General features: G+C 39.4%; 2 protein-coding genes across 3 annotated transcripts in view; one reads left to right on the top strand and one right to left on the bottom strand.

Moving 5' to 3' along the window:
- The window catches only part of LOC110174815 (uncharacterized), a 48,397-nt gene extending 40,972 nt beyond the window's left edge, over positions 1-7,425 (top strand). Inside the window, exons 12-16 of the mRNA XM_055151491.1 lie at positions 1,803-2,020; positions 2,883-3,170; positions 3,537-3,708; positions 5,157-5,198; positions 6,757-7,425. Coding sequence (XP_055007466.1) covers positions 1,803-2,020; positions 2,883-3,170; positions 3,537-3,708; positions 5,157-5,198; positions 6,757-6,858 — 822 coding nt within the window. The 3' untranslated portion in view covers positions 6,859-7,425. The remainder of the gene's footprint in view (positions 1-1,802; positions 2,021-2,882; positions 3,171-3,536; positions 3,709-5,156; positions 5,199-6,756) is intronic.
- A 3,123-nt stretch (positions 7,426-10,548) lies between these two features.
- The window catches only part of nr2f6a (nuclear receptor subfamily 2, group F, member 6a), a 29,074-nt gene continuing 18,350 nt past the window's right edge, over positions 10,549-21,272 (bottom strand). For both annotated transcript variants that reach the window (XM_020940903.2, XM_020940904.2), the window contains exons 5-6: positions 20,809-21,055; positions 10,549-15,818 (exon numbers count right to left, since the gene is read on the bottom strand). In XM_020940903.2, the coding sequence (XP_020796562.1) occupies positions 15,544-15,818; positions 20,809-21,055 (522 nt within the window). In that variant the 3' untranslated portion in view covers positions 10,549-15,543. The remainder of the gene's footprint in view (positions 15,819-20,808; positions 21,056-21,272) is intronic.

Here is a 21,272-nt window from a genome sequence, read left to right as displayed (position 1 = left end):
CGTTTTTTAAGCCTCAACACTGAGCTACTCTCACCTCGCAACCTGTGCACATGGTCTCCCACCTGTCCGGACCGGAATGAAAAACTGAGAATTTCTTGTACAAGTCATTGTTAAATGCACATTTGTGCTTCAGCATGTTGCAGGCTGACCGACTGTTTGTGTCTCGCTCCTTCTGAGTCACAGAGCTACAAGAGCCGCTCAGTCTAATGGCCCAATGAACGGAAATGAAAACCCGGACATTTCCATCACTTTATGAAAAAAAAAACGCCCAGGACAGGACGCAAAAAACTGACATGTCCAGGGAAAAACGGACGTTTGGTCACCCTAATTTTTGTCCTTCTTTTTTTCCTCATCAGCAGCCATATTTGTTTTCATATAAAAGGCCCATGCTTGTCCCTGATTGGCTAATCCACCTGTCAATCACGCCTCTAAGCAATACGTGTTTTAATGATGAAAATTTTTTTTTTTAATTACTCAAAGATTTTTAACTCAGAAAAAACTAAAAATAAAATAATTAAGGAATAAAAGAAATGCATTTTTGACACAGTAATTTCAGTTCAAACAAAACAAAAATATAACATAGCTTGCATGTTTTTGTTGTTGTTGTTTTTTTTACACATTTTGCACTAACTGAATGTAACAAAACTTTACCTGCACATTATGACATGACCTTTGACCCAGCTTGTGTTCATTGGCTCTATTTCACCTGAGTGTTCACGGGGCCCTCTCCGTCAGATCACTGCTCCAGCTCAGGACCTGGATCTGGGTCACGCGCTCCGCTCTTTAAACATGTATGACCCAGACTACGCACCAGGCGCCCGTCGCTCTCAACAACATGTGTTTTGACAGTCCCCTCGTTTGAGACAAGACAGTAGAGACTGGGATGTGAAAAGTATCAGAAATCAGATTCTAATTGTAGTAGAGTAGTAGTATCGAAACTAAATATATTTGAGCAGGTATCGATAATAAAAAAAGTCACATTGGCAGGACAGAAATGAAGCTTTCCTGAATCGCTTACTATCTTTGAATACTATCTTCTCGAGAAATACTTCGATTTAACATTGCAAACAGATTCTATTGTCTAAATAGTGTTTGTTTGTTTTTTAAATAACATTATGGAGATGGAGTACTAAGTAATGAGTCTATCCCTTAGTATGTTTGAGGTCATTTTTCTCTAGGATCATACACAGGAGCTGGTTGAAGCCACTCGAGGTTCACAGTTATGGCGGTTCATTTGGAACTCTATATTTGGAAATCCAAGTGGGTGTATCATAGCAACCAAAGAGCCAATCAGGAGCAAGCTTATTGAACACACTCAAGTGGAGAACCCAGGGTGAAATTTGTATTTTAAAGGTACAGCACATGGTTTGGTGATAAGCAAAAGAAACAAAAAGGCCTCCATAGTTTTTTACAGTTTTTCACAATTTAAATTTGATCGCATTTCTATCTTTATATGTTATTAAGAAGTAACTAAAGTCATCTGCTGCTTCTGAGAGTTCACACTTCACTGTGATTGGTTAAATTCACCTGTCAATCACTCAAAGCATGACAAAGGCCAAGGCCAAAGTCAAGACCAGTAGGAGAAGTGTGTGTGAAGTGTCTTTGTTTGTGTCAGAAAGAAATCAACTGAATTACAATATGAAGATCTCACTAAAGCAGCAGATCATCTCAGGGATCAGATCACAGTTCAATTATTATCACTCTATCACCCATGGGGTGACTATTGCTTTGTCTGAAATGTTCCACAGTATGGCATTAACGTTACCTGTCTTGCATTGATCCAGTGCCTGTGCTGTTGTCAGGTGGACCAGACCGGAGGCTCCAGGAGCACGCAGCAGGCCCCCACACTGGTCATCTCTGAGACGGCTGCTCCAGACCTCAGGCTAGAGAACTGTCCGGTCTCCTATGGCAACCGCACCGTCTCCCATGGCAACCGCAGCGTTTCCCATGGCAACCACAGCATCTCCCATAGCAACCCAACAGGCAGCGTCCAGAGTGAAGGAAATTACAACTGCAACAGGTCAGGCAAAATAAGAATAAAACGTTGAAAGTATTTCAGATGGACTTTCAAGGAAATGAACAGTGAAAATAATGAAATAATGACATAATTATAATTATCCGCTATTATTCATATCATAATATTCTTGTCAGCTACATGAGCTGGAGGCACTTTTCTTTTGTCAGTCTGCCCCAGGGCAGCTATGGCTACATTAGTATCTTACACCACCGGGTGTGGAGTGAATAACTCATGTTGTGTAAAGCATCTTAGAGTGTCCAGAAAAGTGCTGTGTAAAACTGATGCATTATTATTATAACATTGTTTTCTCTTTCCCTGGAGCTGAACCAGACCTCTCTGACACCAATTATTTTGGTTTTCAAGTGTCTTGCTCAACTACACTACAGCAGGAATGCATTGCTGGAGGCTAGAATGGACCTCTCAGCTCTTGGCTAACAGCTCTACTGAGCTGCTGCCCCACAGGGCTCATGACATTAATTATGCAACTTATAATAACAATACACTAGATTTATACAGCACCTTTCAGCTCACCCAGAGTCTTCACAACATTCTTCATTCACCCACACTCAGAAGTGGTGAGATCCTACTGTAGCCACAGCTGCCCTGGGACAGACTGATGATGATAGTAAACACTAGAGCCCTGCCATCTCACAGTGGGAGCTATAATATGAATCTATCAGGTATAAGCCCCCTAATGAGACAAAATATTTTAATAGGACACTGCTCAATGTAGAAACATATGTCTTATGGTTTGGAGGTTGCAAATGCCATCAGTTATTATGTGGGACAAAGCTGCCAGTGACACTGAGTCACACACACAGCATATTTCTGTCTGTCACACATCTCTGTGTATCTCTGTGTGCAGTGTGTCTGTAGACAGCAGTGCCCGGCGCAGTACCAAACCACAACACCAGAGCCCCGCCCCCCTCTGCAGCAGCAACTCAGACCTGACCCAGAGCACCCGGAAAGAGAAGAAATCCCACAGAGCACCCAGCCAGGACACTCAGACCTACAGAGCACCCAGCCAGGACCCCCCCACGCTCCCCAGGTCAGCTGCTGACGACCCGGTGGAGTCCCAGTGGGAGACGGGCTACACCACCGGAGGAGACACAGGCAACGAGCTGGATCAGGACCTCTCACAACACCTGTTCAGGTGAGGACTTAAAGTGAGACTAAAGTCCTAAACTAAAGAGCAGGGTGGAGTCTGGAGTATGAAGGACTAAAGGGGAGAGTCAGGGTTCTTGCACTTTTTGATCCAAGCAAGCTTCTATAGGACACTGAGAATGATCTGGTGTGACCATCAAAAAGGGAGTCAGCATGTTTCAACTTTTAGTCCCTCACTGAGCTACAGGTGTAAAAATACCCTTCGTTTATGCAACAAAATCAGTCAAAAATCAATAAAAAAAATACAATAATTAAATCAGTGTTATGTGGTTGCAATTTCCAGTAACAGAAAGTGTACCAGAATGAGAGAACCTGTATTGTTTTGTATATAGAACATTGTCTTGTGTGTTTCCAGGTTGTACCCGGCGATCATCAGTGACGAGCAAAGACGTCACTACAAAAGAGAGTTTGACTCAGACCTGACTCAGTACAAGAGTCTGTGTGCAGATATGGACGACATCAGTGACCAGATGCACAAACTGAGCCGTGAGCTGGACACGCTGGAGCCCTCCTCCATCAAATACCAGGTAAGACTACACAGATGTACTACTGTAAACATATACTCCTCCATCAAATACCAGGTAAGACTACACAGATGTACTACTGTAAACATATACTCCTCCATCAAATACCAGGTAAGACTACACATATACACATATATTACACATATATTACACATATATTACACATATACAGCTCTATCAAGGACCAGGTAGAACTACACCTCCAACTAATAATTGGACTAATTTGAACTTGTTGACTATTGACTATAATTGTTGTAATGTTGATTATTTTATCTCTCGCTTTCGTTTTGGTACAAATGAAAAATCCACTCTTCACTAGTGTGATGTGCAGGTGTCCACAGGAGGAGCTGACAACTTCAAGCCTCTCTGTTATGATGATGTTTATGGTGATGTCAGCTCATATTAGGCACAGCAGTTTTCTCATGCAAAAGTCAGCAGGCTTGTTACTTTCATGAAGTTGTTTTAGATCAGTTTTGCAAATGAAAATGTCCAAATGGTAACATAATGGTCCTCAGGTGTCACAGATTATAACAATGGGAAAAATTTTGTGTACAGTGTCCAAAGCAAGAAAAATGATCTGACGAAGGCTTTTTTTCGAAACATTATTTAACAATTAAAAAAAAAAGCTTTTGGACATTGGCTGATGATCTGACTGTGCTTTGTATTGGCGTGTTTCAGCTGACGTCATTGTTATTAAAAGCCTGCGTTGCATGCTGGGAAATACCTCACGTATTTCTCCCCGATAATGGTAAATTCCTGCTGCATTATCGGATGCACAAATAGAAGCACGGAAGAAGGAAAATGTCTTGTTCATATTCTGAGTGAAAAGAACCGCTAACGGTGAATTAAACGACTTTCAAACATCCGCAAAGTAAACGTAGAAGATCCTAACAAAACCGTGGACTCCCAACAAGTTCAACAACACATCGAGACTCTTGGAGGTTTTCATCTTTTCTGCTGTGAATGGCCCAGGAGTTTCCACCAAGTCATTGTGGATATCACCCAAGTGAATATTTGTCCAGGGAGTTGGTGATTCTGACCAGAAATTTGGTTTGGTCCACCTTTTGTCGGGGTTGAAAAGGGTGATTTGGCGTCTTTCGACGCTTATGACCAATTTCTGGTCAAATGGTCTTGGGTCCTCTGCCGTTAGAGTGGATAAATAACTGGGATCAATATTCTTTACGTGCTTTCTCGCTCCGTCCGTCATGTTGAATTAGTGTTTCTTGCCGCCGACCAAAATAATTCCCAGCATGCAACGCACGCTTTTGTCAACAATGAAACTCGCCTATTTTTTCACTTTTAAATAGATTATAACAAGAGCACACACAAACACAATATGTTTTCTATAAACTATAAAAACATTGAAATATGACCATGTAACTCCTACTACATTACTACCACTTCATATGTTTTATGAAGTTACCTGCACTCATTTTGACTTTCCATTACAGGGAGTAGCAGATGAATACAACAGACTGAAGGACTTAAAAAGAGTAAGTGTAATCCCCGTGTATTTACTGTGTATCTACTCTTACAGTCCAACTTTTCTGGTAAAGGGCCTGTCAGATACTTTTCTCCAAAGAGATTGTAGTGGACCAAACAGAAAGGCAAAGACAAGGTATAAAAATAAGTTTAAATTTAATAAAGTAAAAAAAAAAAGATATAATTTAACAAAGGCTCAAATTAGGAAAATTATTAACAAAAAAAGCCGGGCCCAACTGAGGAAACTCAAATCAAACTGAACAGAACAAAACGAACCCAACCAGACAAAAGAACAGGGCTGTTTAAATACTTGAGGACCAACTAAAACTGAACACAACAGGGAGGAATTACACTAAATAATTAACTAAAACTACTAATTTCATCAAAGTAACAAAATGGCAAATAATTATAATACAGAAAATAATAAGTGATAATACAAACTAAACAAACTAACTTAATTATATTAATAAACTAACTAAATAGTGCTCCCTCCCCCCCTTGTTGAGTCATGATGGTTTCTCCCAAGGGTCCTCCGTTTGGTGCTCAAAAAAACAAAAACAAGTGTAAGTATATCAGACTTATATTAACTAAAATGTGTGCACTTAAATTAGAATTTAAGTCTAAATAAAGTGTATGTAATGTGATTAACTTAATGTAAATGAAATGAAATTATACTGACACAGAGATGTTATTGCTTCATCTAGAATCTTTCACTGTATTAAACCTTTCTGTCTTCATGGAGACCAACCCAGACCAAGTTACAGGTCAGATTTGTGGAGAGGCGACCCCGCTCACAGTCACAATGTCTGTTTTTCTAGATATTTTTGAGTTATAAAACCACCTGTAACTGAATGAATGTAAAGTAGAGCTGTTTAATGTCACACTGTGGAACATTCCAGGCAGAGCAATGACATCTCCATAGAAACATAAAAAGATAATAATAATAATCAGAAGAAGAAAAATAAAGCAGCTCGTCTTGTCCTGAACTGTCCATTCAGGACAAGCATTAAATTCATTAGAAACCTGATAGTCACAAAAACACCTGAAATACTGTATTGTAAATGAACCATGTTGAGTGACGTGCATCAGTACTGCACAAGACAGTCAGGTGAGAGTCGCTTTTTGTTACCGGCCTGTCGCTCATATCAAATCCAGAGGACAGTGCGCTGTAGAGCAATGGTGGCATGGAACTCACTCCCACAGTTCCTCATCTCGGGAATGTGGACGCTTAGTTTCCATAAAATGCTTAGACTGTTCATTTTCACTCGGGGGTAGTATTGTTGGAATAGTTGTAATTTTGTGTGTTTTGTACTTCAGAAGTTTTGGAGGGCTTAATGTTTGAATAATGGAATTGTGTTGTCTCTGATTTGAATGTAGAGCTATTATATATGTGTATGTCATGTATGTGGGTATATATATATGTGTATGTGTATATGTATGTATGTATGTGTGTAGTAGCTAATGGGGGATCTAAACAAACAAACAAACAAACAAGCAGGTGACAGGCCCCAACCAAAAAGTTACTTAATGCACCTTTAAACTTGCTTATTTTTCCTGTGTTCTTTGCAGACAGCAGACTACCAAACCAAGAAGAAACAATGTCGAGAACTGAGACAAAAACTCTTCCACATCAAGCGCCTGGTGAAGAACTATGACCAGGGCATGTGCTGACCCCACACCCGACTAAACTCTGTGCTTCTGCTTTGGGATGGTCTCCTAGCAACAACACAACTATAACTGTTTACTCTTTATCTCCTTAAAGTCATGTGTTAAAGGGCCCATATTACACAGTTTTCTGATCTATGTTCTAATGTTGTTTCCTCGTCACAAACACACCTGGAATTGTTTTTGTTTCATTCACAAACCTACACTGGTTCTTCTCACACAGAAAACACTCCCACCTTGTGATGTCATGTGGTAATACAGGAAGTGCTCCATTGTGTTTTTAAATTCCATACACCTTCACAAGAATCATTTGGATATTTTCAGTCCTGGAATCTCTGCTGAACTAGATGTCAAAATGAAATGTTCACTTGGAAACTACCACTTCATGACATCACAAGGTGGAACAGAGCATCTTGAGGTCTGGAGATGTAGACAGACTAATAATAAAGGGTTAATCAAACATGTGTGAATGAAACAAAACACAACTCCAGGTCTGTTTTTGATGGTAACATTATAACGGCTTAAAGCTCATAAGAGTCCATTTTGTGTAATATATGATTTTTTAAGACACTATTTTACCTCACATCAGTTAAAGGTCCTATATGATGCTTTAGACTGGTTTATAAACTACTTTTGAACTTGCTTTGGCATTTCATCTTTTAGATGAGAGAATAAAATAAGAATGAAATTATATGTGTCAAAAACAAATTAGTGTGTAGATATTTTACATGCAATACAATAAATCACCAGCAGGTGGAGCTAAACCTCTATCAGCTGACACACTGACAAGTTCAGCAGTGAAAAATGAACTAAAGAAATTACTGCTGCTAGTGCTGAAGTCTTGAAATGTGTAAGTGTGAAAGATAAGAGCGAGTGTGGTGAAAGTGTATGGACTTTAAAAACATGAACACTAAAATGTGATGATGTCATACTCTCAGATGGAGGCAAGAGCCAGTTTTACCAAGAAATATCAACAGGGAAATTCACAAATGTTAAATCTGATCATTTCTTTTCGGGTTCAAACCAGACCAGGGCATTGTCCAGCTCCCGGGCCACATACAGCCCTTTAGTCAATTCTGACCAGCCCGTTTAAGATAATTTAGAATTACAAAATAAATATGTTTTATCATTTGACCTCATGTATGGACTAAAGCTGCGTTTATTTTAGAGGTGTTTTTTAAGGAACATTTTTCATTGTTTAGTCAGAACATAAACTCTTCCCAGTGTGAGCAGCTCATCAGAACAATACTCTTTACTGCTTTTTAATAACAAAATACAATTCATATTCTGCAAAATTAAGTTAAACATTTTGGCCTCCTCAATATTTTCTGTTTCTCATGTGGCTCCATTGAAAAAATACTTGCCCCCTGCTGTAGAACGTTGATGCCATGTGAAAGTGATCTCAGTCTGTGTGCACAGTATCACAGTGTGACAGGGGCCTGGCAGCCTCAGTGTGAGTGTCACCACTTCCTGTCTGATTTGATCTGTGGTTTTGCTGAGTCGTGCTAAAATGAATAAATATTTCATGATCAGGCAGAGAACAGGAGCTGTGGGTGGATGTTACTGACAACATGTGAAAAAGTAGTCAAATAAAAGGAATACTCGAGCGAAGTACACTTCTGTGTTTTTAAAGAGACATGTTTGTGTCACAATGTTAACGCTAATGCTAATGTTGAGGCATGCTAACTATTAAAACCACGATTAAAACAACACCACAAACTGAAGTATGCTACATCTACAAATAACCTGGAAGTCTTTGTTTTAATTAATTGGTATTTTAATAAATTGTTTGTTTTCTATTTTACAGTTTTAATAAAAGTGAGCATTAGCTTTGAGGCGCAGTGAGCTAGCTAGCATGCTACTGTGTACAGGGCCTATTTCTGTGACATTCTGGAACATTTCATAAAATAAAAAAAATTAAATAAAAAAAAAAAATTTGAAAAACAAAACAAAACTGGGACATCCCTGGTTTGTGGGGGTTGGTAATAATAAAACTGTGAAACGAGTGTGAAATTAAGGAAAATTGTTCTGCACTTGGCATGTATCTAGTCCTGGTCTAGTACCTGGTTTAGTCCTGGTCTAATCCTGGTCTAGTACCTGGTTTAGTCCTGGTCTAATCCTGGTCTAGTACCTGGTTTAGTCCTGGTTTAATCCTGGTCTAGTACCTGGTTTAGTCCTGGTCTAATCCTGGTCTAGTACCTGGTTTAGTCCTGGTCTAATCCTGGTCTAGTACCTGGTTTAGTCCTGGTCTAATCCTGGTCTAGTACCTGGTTTAGTCCTGGTTTAATCCTGGTCTAGTCCCCGTTTAGTCCTGGTTTAGGCTCGGAAGAGTACCTGGTTTAGTCCTGGTCTAGTACTTGGTCTAGTACCTGGTCGAGTACTGGGTCTAGTCCCTGTCTAGTCTCTGTCTAGTACTTGGTTTAGTCTCAGTCTAGTACAGGGGTGGGCAAACTACGGCCCGGGGGCCGTATGCGGCCCTTTAAACCTTTTAATCCGGCCCGCCGGACTGGAATAAATTACAATAATAAACCTTGTTGATGTTTTATTTGTCATGCATTTCCAGCGTTTCCCAGTAGATGGCGCACTATATATACATTGAGTTGCGGCGTATTATGTTGGCCGCAATGCTTTATGGGAAAGTGTTCTTACAGGAGTTATTCGGACCATGAGTGAAGTAGTTGGTGCTTAAGATATAAGACTGCACTGCTTCCATTTTGAGTTGGTAAAAATCAGTCAAAGAAATCTGTGGTCTCTGAGTTGTAATTGTTAATGTGCACATCATTTTGGAGGCAGGTTTTACCACACTCACAGGTGTATATTTGTGGTTGTATGGTGTGGATTTTGCTTTTGAGCTGTTACCAGTCATATTCAGAAACGGTGAACTCACGATATACATTCACTCGTGGTGTGTAGTGGAACAGGTCTCAACAGTTTTATGTGTTCTGAATCTTTCACAGCAGTGATGAAACGTGTAGCCTGCGTCTGAAGTCCTAGATAAATGTGAATAAGAACATAATGAATCTGAGCTCTTAACACGTTATGTCCTGTCTTCTGTCTGGCCATTCAGTCAAACTTTAGGACCCTATGTGGCCTGCGAGCCAGAAAGTTTGCCCACCCCTGCTCTAGTACCTGATTTATTACTGGTTTAGTCCCAGTCTAGTACCTGGTTTAGTCCTGGTCTAATCCTGGTCTAGTACCTGGGTTAGTCTCGGTCTAGTCCCCATTGAGTCCTGTTCTAGTTCTGGTCTTGTACCTGTATATTCACATTTTCTTTGTGTTTTGATAATTTTTAAGCAGATTTTCTGTATTTGACCTAAACAAATGACAGTTTATACCTGTTTCTACTGTTGGCAAGTGTCAGATTGGTCAAAAACAGGGACATCTGGGACATTTCTTGTTTAAAAACCTCTGGTTTTGTATAAATGTGCTGGGACAGGGGACACCGGCTCAAAACTGGGACTGTTCCAGGAAAAAAGGGACGTCTGGTCACCAAAACTACATGTCTTTGTACAGGACAGAATTTTACAGACAAGCATAATATGGGACCATTAAGAAAATATTTGCATCTCATTATGTATTTAAAAAAAAAAAATCTTTAACTGCATGATTTCATCCAGTATTTACAATCCATTAACCAGTTCTGACTCTGAAATGTGTTTTTAAATGTTACTGAGATAAATCCACAGAAGCCGGTGGTACATGTCGCTGTGTTTTATTTGGCATTCCTCATACAGATGCAACACAACACTTTTTCAAGTCTTCAAAAACAAAAACAAAAAAAAAACAGAAATGAACAAAAAGACGCCATCGCCTGTCCATTCTTTTAATACACATGAAATCGTCAAAGCACAAATATAGGAAAACATTGAGTAGGCTATAATCATTTTTTCCACATAATAAAAAATGTTCTCAAATCATCAGTTTCACCCGTTTAACTTTTTAAAATCTTTTCGTAGTAAATGCTTCAGTCTTGTCATGTTGCGTGACGAGCTAGACTTTGATTTTGGACGTACTTAAATGAGGTAAACCCAACTGGGCAAATTCGGTGACGTTTTTGGCATTAGAAACGTTCTCGCCAAAAAGAAATGAACTGAAAATGAGCTACAGGGATTTCAAATGGAGTTGTATGGAGTAGTTTTGTGTTTGTTTGTTTTTTATATTCTAGTGTTTTCCTGAATATTTTTGGGTTATTTGAATAAACAATTGCGTTATAATTTAAAGGGCCCATCTCATGCAAAATAACTCTTTTCACATTGTATCTTCTGCACATAAACAAGCACAATTTGGGTTTTGGAACATTCATTACACAATAGTTCTGCAATCTTACTGATTTCTTGGAGACAGTCACAGACCAGGAACTATGAAAGTTCGACTATTGCTCCTCCCCCCGCCCGTCCTGAGAAAACACAGGCTCCGCCCTCCAAACGTGACGTAGGCGACGAGTGAGCCGCCCTTCCTCCACCCATCTCAGGGAGGGAGGGGGAGACAGGCGTGCACCCTGATAGCGGTAGGAATACACTTTTATTCATCATGGAGAAAGATGTTGGACCCGGAATCGGACGAGGACTTTGAGGAGCACGAAGCTCAAGCACCACGTCCACATCAGCTGAACATTACTGATTGGTAAAGTATTAATAAACACTAGTAGATCAACTTATTATATCATGTTCCCTGCAGTGTAGAACAATGATCTTATGCTGACGCTTTTGTTTACGTGTTCATGTGGGAATTGTCAGTCGATGCGGGTGGAGATGGGGTGGAGGTGGTGGAGCGGGGGGAAGCGCTTTCTGCTACATCAAACGTGTCACAGGTGTATCTGCTGCGTCATCGTTGTAGCAGCTTTAGTTCGTAGTCACGTGGGAGGGTGGCAGAAATACACTGCAATTTGTTTAAAAAAAACGCCAAATCAATCTAAAAACCACTTCAGCGACAAATACAAGGCCCACACATCACTCTTAGAAGGTAGAAAGCTCTGAAAAGTTGATTTTGCATGAGACGGGCCCTTTAAAAGTGCACTGTGTCACTTTTGGGTGGGGTCTGTCACCTGCTCGTTTCCATGGAGATGTTATTGTTGACAAGACCGGCTGCTCGTCTGTTTGTCGATGGAGAAGTTTAATGCTGTACTGGGGAACCTTCCTGTCAAAGCAATAACATCTCTATGGAAACAAGCAGGAAAGTTACATAGTGCTCCTTTAAAGCAACCGTGACATTTGTTATTCGAACATTGCGCAGTGTTATCTCATGTTGATACTGCAGGTGATGTCGTCAGCGTTATATGGGATTGTGCTGTTAACTGAAAGTACTACTCTGTCTTAAGCGCTGTTATTCAAGTTGGAATTAAAGGTGCATTGTGTAACTTTTCTGATGGAGGGTGCTTTTCTCCATAGAGACTCTGGAATGTTTCACAGTATGGTTTTACACTTTTCTATTTCAGCATTTGTCCACTGATCTGAATGTTGGCAGGGTTGGCGGTTCGAATCCCGCTCCCGATATAAAAACACCATTGGTTGAGTGGTCAGGTTGGCGGTGCGATTCTAGCCCCCAAGGATAAATGCTGTCGTGGTGTCTTTAGGCAACACACCTCAGCAGGTAGATAAGTGTGAGTGTGTGAATGGTTGAGTGGTTCCTTGTTGTAAAGTGTTTTGAGTGCCCTGAAGGTGGAAAAGCACTGTATAAAAATGTGACCATTCAATTCAAGGAGACCAAATCAGACCAAGTTACAGGTCAGATCTGTGGAGAGGCGACCCCGCAGTTCCCTCACAGTCACAATGTCTTGTTTTTGTCTGTTTTAGATATTTTTGAGCTGTAAAAACCACCTGTAATTGAATACATATAAAGTAGAGCTGTTTAATGTCACACTGTGGAACATTCCAGGCAGAGCAATGACATCTCCATAGAAACAAGGAGGTTTAAAAAGTTTAGTTCATTGTCACGTGGGAGGGTGGCAGAAATACGCTGCAATTTGTTAAAAAAAATGCAGAATCAATCTAAAAACCACTTGGGTGACATATACAAGGCCCACACATCACTCTGAGAAGGGAGAAAGATCAGAAAATGTTTGATTTTGCATGAGATGGGCCCTTTAATACAATCTGAGTAGAAAAAAGCTGACTTAGTTGGATTAGTCCTGTTAAACAAGTGTCTCATGGTGTTTAAAATCAAACTCCTAAACAGGACGATAAACTCTGGAATTAATCAGATGTCCCAGAAAATGTGCTCTTTAAATCCACTTTGTATTTTTTTCTTAAGTTTTCAGACAATCATAAAACTTTTTGAGTGTTTGCTGATGTGTACATAGTGTCCCCACGGTAACTGCCAATAAAGACAGATGTAGAACACCCCCAGCACGACGTCACTGTACAGTATCAACTGAGTAAATGAGTCACCATCTGATTTAACACTACAACTGCTCGATTATGTGATGTAACAAAATATTACAGTCAATTAATTATTATGCAGTTATTTTAGTAATATAATGTCCTCTCTGAGAACTAAATTTGGTATTTTGTATTTGTCAGGAATAAGAAAAAAATTCAAATCTCCCCACACAACTCCACTTGTTCCCGGTGTTGTTGGCAGTGACGATCCGTGTCACGTCTACAGTATGTGGGGCCAGTTGCTATGGCGATACATGAAGCTTGTTTTGACATCTAAAAATGGCAGAGGTATTCTTATGAAAATACATGTAGAAAAAACATATAAGAGTAACAGGGAAAGCAACACATTTAGAAAGAACTCAGAAATTTGGCCAAAAACATGCAAAACATAAATTGGCCTGAAATATTTACAATACATTTTGAAGGGGAAAGTAACTCGCACTGTTAAAATATTTCTGTATGAGTTAAAAAAATAACTTGATCTTGATTTTGAACCATTTTGACCAGTATTAGAATTTTGTAAATATGTTTATTTTGTCAAAGATATACTTTCTTTAGATAACTTCAGATAAGTACAAGGATGTTCCAAAATTGAACTAGAATTTTTATTTACTAATTTTTTTACTAAAAATAAAAATTAAATTTATATCTTAGATAATTATTTTTTTCTATTTGTATTTATTTATTAATATTTTTTTCTTTTTCATTTTAATCATGACTTTAAATGATGTTGAAATTATTATTATTATTTCTTATTAATTTCTGAGTGATTTAAACTTTTTAAATTAGTCAAAAATTGAAGGAGAAAATATTACCTAAATATTATAACACATGTAATACCTTTTTATCCCTCTGTGTTGAAAATTCCAAATCAAAAATAATAAAATCAAGATTAATAAAATTTTAACTCATGTAGAAATATTTTTTGCGATAAAAACAGCTCATAATCTGGTAGTGTTTCACATCCGGTAAACCAGACATTTCTTTTTCATTTTCAACAACAAAATTTTAAAAAACTCACAATTTAGCTGATCATATAAAAACACGTGAAATCAACATACAAGAAGAGAGACAAATGCTTCCTTTAAGACTAGTCAAACCAGCGCCCCCTACTGTCCACACTGAAAAACAAGGCAGTTGTCAAAAAGAAGGCGATTTCCGGTGATCCGCGTGTACAGAGGTTTTACTGACAAAAGCTGAGGTATCGATTCGATTTTTACGGCAATGGAAAATGTTTATGTTTTGATTTTAATGGTAAAAACTTTGGTGATTTTTTTCCTTTATTTTTTCTTACCAAATTCCAGTCTTGAAAGCTCTTAAATCATCTCACAGTTTGACAATTTTTTCAGTCAAAGCTCACAAAATATCCAGAGATCTTGGGGAACCTTCCACGGAACTTACTACATCTTAATTTTCGGTCTTTCTTGGCCTGCGGAGTTGACATGTTATGGCGATTTGCACCATAATGAATCCCAACTGGGGTCTTGTCTCTGATCTGGCAACGCTCCAGAGTTTCAACCAGATCTGGCAACCCTTGGAGTCCTGTTCTTAAGCCGCAGAAGCAGCCGAGGAGGTAAAATGGCTCCTCCACGTACGTAGCTTTGTCCTGTCTCAAATCTGGCAACGTCACGAGGTTGGTCCAGATCTGGCAACCCTTGGAGTCCTGTTTGTAAACCACAGATGGAGCGCGATGGGTAGTTTTTGAAATGGCCGGGGAGGTGAAATGTCTGCTCTCTGGGCGTGTAGGGCAGTCCTGTCTCAAATCTGGCAACGTTCGGAGTTTTCACCCAATCTGGCAACCCTTGGAGTCTTGTTTGTGAGACACAGATGGAACGAAATGGGTCGATTTTTGCAGTGGTCGAGGAGGTAATATGGACACTCTCGGGGTGTGTAGAGAAGTCCCGTCTGATCTGGAAACACTCTGGAGTTTCAAACAGATCTGGCAACCCTTGGAGTCCTGTTTGTATAAGCCATAGATGGAACAAAATTGGTTCTTTTTGCAGTAACCAGGGAGGTAAAATGGCTACTGTCACGGTAGGAAGGGTAATCCCATCTCTGATCTGGCAATGCTCCTGAATTTTCAACCAAATCTGGCAATGCTGTGACTTTGATCCAGACCTGGCAACCCTTGGAGTCCTGTATGCAAGCCACAGATGTAACACACTTTTCGCGGTAGCCGAGAAGGTAAAAACGGCTACGCCTCTGATCCGGCAACGCTCCGGAGTTTTCAACCAGATCTGGCAACCCTTGGAGTCCAGTTAGTAGCAGCCACAGATGGAACAGAATGTAGTTGGGAGACGTGGAGGTGAAACGGCTACTGGCCCGGCACGTACGGCCAGCTGATGGAACTGCCGGAGAGCTGCATGTCTCTGATGAGGGTCTCGATGGGGGTTTTCCCGACGAGGCGCATGAAGAAGAGCTGCGAGATGAGGTTGGCGGGCACGGCGCGGAGGGCGGGCAGGCGCAGGAGGAGCCGGCCGAAGCGCTGCGGTTGGCTGGGGTACTGCATGCGCTCGTACTCAGTCAGAGCCACCTGGGCCTTCTCCTGCAGGGACTCCACGTGCACTGCGTCAGTCAGACCACACGCGTCTGGAGGAGAAGAGAGCAGAGTTAAGATCAAAATACAATAAATCTTTTGAATGGGCAAAGGTCCTGATAAACATTTAAGGTCCTATATTACACAAAATAAACTCTTAAACCATCTTATAATGCAGCTGCCTCCTCAAAAACAGGAGTGTGCAAAAATACTAAAATATCAACATATTGTACCATTTAATGTGATGATTCAGTTCAGATATCGTGGGCTGCTGTATCGATATATCAGAGTATTTTTTGGTATATTTTAAAAAATTATTTTGTTACAGCTACAGTTTTGTTGTTTGTTCAGAGGAAGGAAACTTATTTATGCGACATATTTGACATTTTCACTGTTTTAATGATTAAAACAGTGTAGCCGCGAGGTCTGTTCCTAAACTAAGGCCTTAAAAGTCTTAAATTATGTTGTCCAAGTCTTATTTTTTTCACAAAGGTCTTAAATTTTATTAGCCTGTTTGTTTGTTTACTCGACCGAGCTGCAGTGTGATGTTAAACGGAGGGAGGAAAAAAAAACAACGTGAAATAATGTAACGTGAATGAACGTCTAATTTGGAGTATACGCAAACAGTACTTTGGTTTTTGGTGCCAGTGGCAATGAGTAAACAATCAGTTCCGTCTACACTGCCCAAGACGTAAAATCTCAGATCTGCATCACCACCGCACGTCACCGTCGAGCCTCCTGACATGCACCCAATCCAATTCCACACACTTTTACATCACCGTATGCAGATTTCCTCCTGAAAACGCTCGTCTAAAAAGTGAAGACGCTATGCCACTTTTGTGTCTTCTGTTCGGACCGTCATCATATAAAAGTTGCCTTAGATTCTAGATTTAGAACCAGTAGTTGGTTGGTCATTATTAGAATTAGACCTGGTTTTTCGCCCACATAATGGGTGTGACTTTGGTCTTCATTTTCATTTAAATGGTCTTAAAAAGGTCTTAAGAAAGTCCTGAATTTGGGCTAGTCAGACCCGGGGATACCCTGTGAAGTGTTTGTGTTTCATATTCGTTTGTACAAGAAGTGGTTCAACAACAACGATTTAAACATTATATTTTATAAAATGATTGAATTGTTTTAATATATATCGTATATATATCGTATTGCATCGTACTGAATCAGAAGTTCACTATATGGAGATATGTATTGTTTCGTGGCCTGTGCATCGAGGTCTGTATCGTATCAGCAAATATCCAGCCCTAGTCAAAAACATATCTGGAGTTGTAATTTGTTTCATGCATGCAGTTTTGAGCAACCGTTTATTATTAGTCTGTCTATATCTCCAGAGCTCAAAATGCTCTGTTCCACCTTGTGATGTCATGAAGCTGTAGTTTTCAAATTAGCAGTTACCTTTTACTTTTTGTGTAGTAAAGACTGACAGAGATTCAAGGGCTGAAATCATCCAAAAGATTCTAGTGAAGGTGTACGGAGTTTAAAAACACAGTGAAGCACCACATGACATCACAAGTGTTTTCAGAACTCAAGAACTCAGCCTAAATTAGCAAGATATGTGTGTCAGATGTGAGTGAATGAAACAAAACACAACTCCAGGTGTGTTTGTGATGAGGAAACAGCATCATAACATAGATCAGAAAATACCCTGATAAAGTATAGATAAGTAGAAAAATGTTTTTAAAATCCATGCATCTGATTATCCATTTAAATAAAAATTGTAGTTTTAAAAATGTTGAAAGTTATGCTGAATTGTCTTGTAGTTTTGGTCTCAACTCTCTAACCAAAGATAGAAGTGAACAATGAAAAGTCTTGGAGGCCATTACTCAGCTGTGTGGGCTGGTTACGCAAAGAGTCGTGATGCTGCTATTACCGACTCAGATGTTTCTATCAAACCTACACGCTCCACTGGTCTGTTGTAGCTTTTAGCATTTCACAAAAACAATGTGCAAAAGCAACCGCACTCTAAGTTCCATTTTCAGAAACCAAATTTAAATCCTTGGGGCATTTCCTTGATTAGGCCAGAAGGTGGTGCCAAAGTTAAAAGATACATGTCCACAGGGAGACACTACAGGCGGAACTAGACTATGTTTTTTTGGTCAGTTTTGTCTCTTAATTTATACAATTTCATGTGAAAACAACAGACTGTGTCCACTCTGCACCAAATGATGTTTAATATTTAATGCAGCCATAGAGTTAGATGGGACATTGTTATTTTGAAAGCTCTTTACCCCCCATGGAGCAGAAGGATCAGCCCTTAAAAGAACACCTACATACACCAAACTTATCAGTCTTGTACTGTAAACATACAGAAGGATATGGTCTTATTTATTAACATTTTAAAGCCAAAAAATAAGGTGAAATTTTAGGCAAGTTTTCAGTGAGACTTTGTTGATTCAAATAGGAAATAAGACACAAAAGAAAACACAATCTCCCCTGTACATTTTTTAGTATCTAATATGTCAACAAAATTAATTTAAACCTGGCTCCTAGAGGCGGGACGAGATACAATTTCCACAAGACGTGATGAGATTTTGACATTACTTATGCTATAATAAATACATTGTGCATTTCAGTTCCCAGTTTTAGTCTCATCATTTTTGATTTATTTTCTTTAATATTTCAGCTGTCAGTGTAGCTCTGCTTTGTGGCACTACGCATTCTCAAAAAATATAATTCACCAGTGCTCTTATTTTTTCAATCCAACTGTAAAAACATGAGGAAAAAATCCCACAAGATCATTTGTACTATGTGTGCACAATCCCGTGACAGTTTTGTCTCATGGGATCTTATGGCACGAGATCTTGTCCCATCCCTGCTCACTCTATCTATTTTTGAGATTCAAATGACCCAAAAATGATTAAATTTGGTCATTTTCACATGTAAAATGCCTTAAATGAAAACATGACATGATGAAAAACTTGTAATACATATACATACTACTGTACAATTTTCACATTGATAAAATAAAACTGTAGTTGTACTTCTTTAACTTTAGTTTTTCCTGACAAAAGCAGCCCTCTCTTTGTCCCATGTTCACGAGAGACAGAACAGACTACCGGTATTGATTTTCCATCTATGTGTTAGTGTACAGTTAAATGCTCACTAAACTAGGCTACTTCACAGCCTCATTATTGGACATTTGGTAAACAGCAGCAGCAGCTCCGGGTCAGAAACACTGTGGGTTTCATTTCAGTTTAATGTATTCTCTGTGATGAGAACAAAAACAGTCTCTATGCAGTTTTATATTTGACTCACTGTGGAGTTTCAACTTCTGTATTTCTGACTATAACTTCTTTAAAGTCCATCATGGAGTTCATATTTATGTAGCATAGATTCAAAACAACGGTCACTGATAAATTTTATCCTCCCCAAGTGCAAAACTCATTACATTATTCCTAAAATTCACTCAGTTTAAGGGATGTAATGATGTTAGAATCCCTTGATAAGATATTTTGTGGAGGCTTATAAAATTATGAATATGTTACTTTTTTCTTTTAAAAGCTCTGAATCTTAACCCTAATCCTGAAAAAAACCTTGAAAATCCTTTGGTACTGTTACAAAATGAAGAATTACGATTTAAAAGTGGTTAATAACAGTTATTTCATCTTGTTGTCTGCACTAACAAAACCAAAGGATCATGGTCTATAGAGTTCCCTCTGTTTTTTAGCTGTTGCTGTGGCATAGCAGGTTTATTTGTATTCACACAAATTTGCACATTTCATACACAAAGTCATTCAAAGTGATTTACAGAATAAGAAATACCTCAACATCACAAGCAAAGACGTTAAAAGCAAAGAGACTTGTGATTTGATATATTTTGTGAGGGCCTCCGATAATATTGTGAGACCTTTGATGATACAGTGTCATGTTATTTTGGTTATTGTCACATCCGTACTAAATTATTATCTTTCAACAGTCACATCCTGTTGATTTTAGCAGATTTTTAATGGGCCTGTGCAATACTTGTATTTATTTTTACTGTAAACAGATCTTGAGGTCAAAATAAGTCCACTGTGTACTGTCTGCATTTAAGTATGCAGGTTTTTTACGGTCTGAAGTGGTGAGGAAGGGCACAGTTAGCATGCTAGTTGTTGATAGCTTTACAGCGATGGCATAATTCAGCCACTGATCTCTGAATAGTTGTGAAAAGCACTTAAAAACTCATCATGGTGAGTCATTTGGATGCTCTGTACACGTAAGGTAAGTGAGGAATAACTTTGGACCAATGAACTAAAGAAGATTTTCATTAATTCATTAATCATTAAATTGATAGAGCATCTTTAAAGACACTCACAAAGCTTTACAGTGTACATTATTCATTCTCTCCGTACTCTGTGGTGGTAAGTGACTATTGTGACTGTGAGGCTCCCAGTTTGTGCCAACGGCCCCTCTGACCACCCCCATCACTCACACACACTTTCATACTAGACAATGTGGGTGAAGTGCCTTGCCTAAGCACACACCAACAGTTTTTGCCCCTGTTGCCCCTGTGTGGAATCTGATATTCCCAGTCGTCTCTAAAACTGGACGATGTTGCTCTTTTGGCTATAATCTCCCATAGTAAGACCAAAAAAACATATCCATGGAGGATGTTTTTTGTTTTTTTTATGAGCTTAAAGGTGCACTATGTAGCTTTTCTCCTGGGGTCCGTCACCTTCTTTTTTCTATGGAGATGTCATTGCCCTGATTAGAATGTTCCAGCATATGACATTAAACACATCTACTTTATATTTATTCGATTACAGGTGGTTTTATAGTTAAAAAATACATAGAAAAACAGACATTCTGACTGTGAGTGGGGTCGCCACTCCACAGATCTGATCTGTAACTTGGTCTGGATTGTTCTCCATGAAGATAGAAAGGTTTAATATCGTACTGTGAAACATTCCAGACAAAGTAATAACACCTCCATGAAGAAAAGTATTTGACAGACCCTCCACCACCAAAGTTACACAATACACGTTTAATGTCTAGACTAAACTCAACTAAACAAATAAAATCGCATTTCCAGACCCATCGTTTGGTCTTTACCTGGAGAGAAGAGCGCGATGGCCTTGAGGCAGCTGTACTCCGCTGAGTCCACCTGTAGTCTGGTCAGTTTGTCCACCTGGTCCTGGAACACTCTGACCTGGTCCATGAAGGAGACCACTCTCTCCGCTGACATGGGCGAGGAGTGGAAACCCGCCGCGGCCAGCAGGGGCGCCATGTGCAGGGGGAGGGCCGACTGCGCCGCGTTCAGGATGAAGAGTTCACTCCAGCTCAGACGAAGCAGAGACACCTGAGAAACAAACCATTGTCCATAACGATCACATTATACTTTGCCACGAAATATCCGAAAGGTAAATCCACAAATGTTGAACCTGGGATTTTCAATTAGTAACCCAAGAACATACAGTATTACAACATTATTTTGTATTTTAACAAGATTCATTTTAGCTCCCCCCATCTGTATTCAGTAATATTGTCCTATAAAATGGTGTGACGTCATCTGAAAC

Source organism: Boleophthalmus pectinirostris, unplaced genomic scaffold (genome assembly GCF_026225935.1).
Source record: "Boleophthalmus pectinirostris isolate CB_2022bp ecotype Guang Dong unplaced genomic scaffold, ASM2622593v1 HiC_scaffold_16, whole genome shotgun sequence".
NCBI classification, from domain to species: domain Eukaryota; kingdom Metazoa; phylum Chordata; class Actinopteri; order Gobiiformes; family Gobiidae; genus Boleophthalmus; species Boleophthalmus pectinirostris.
This window is presented reverse-complemented; position numbering and strand designations above follow the sequence as displayed.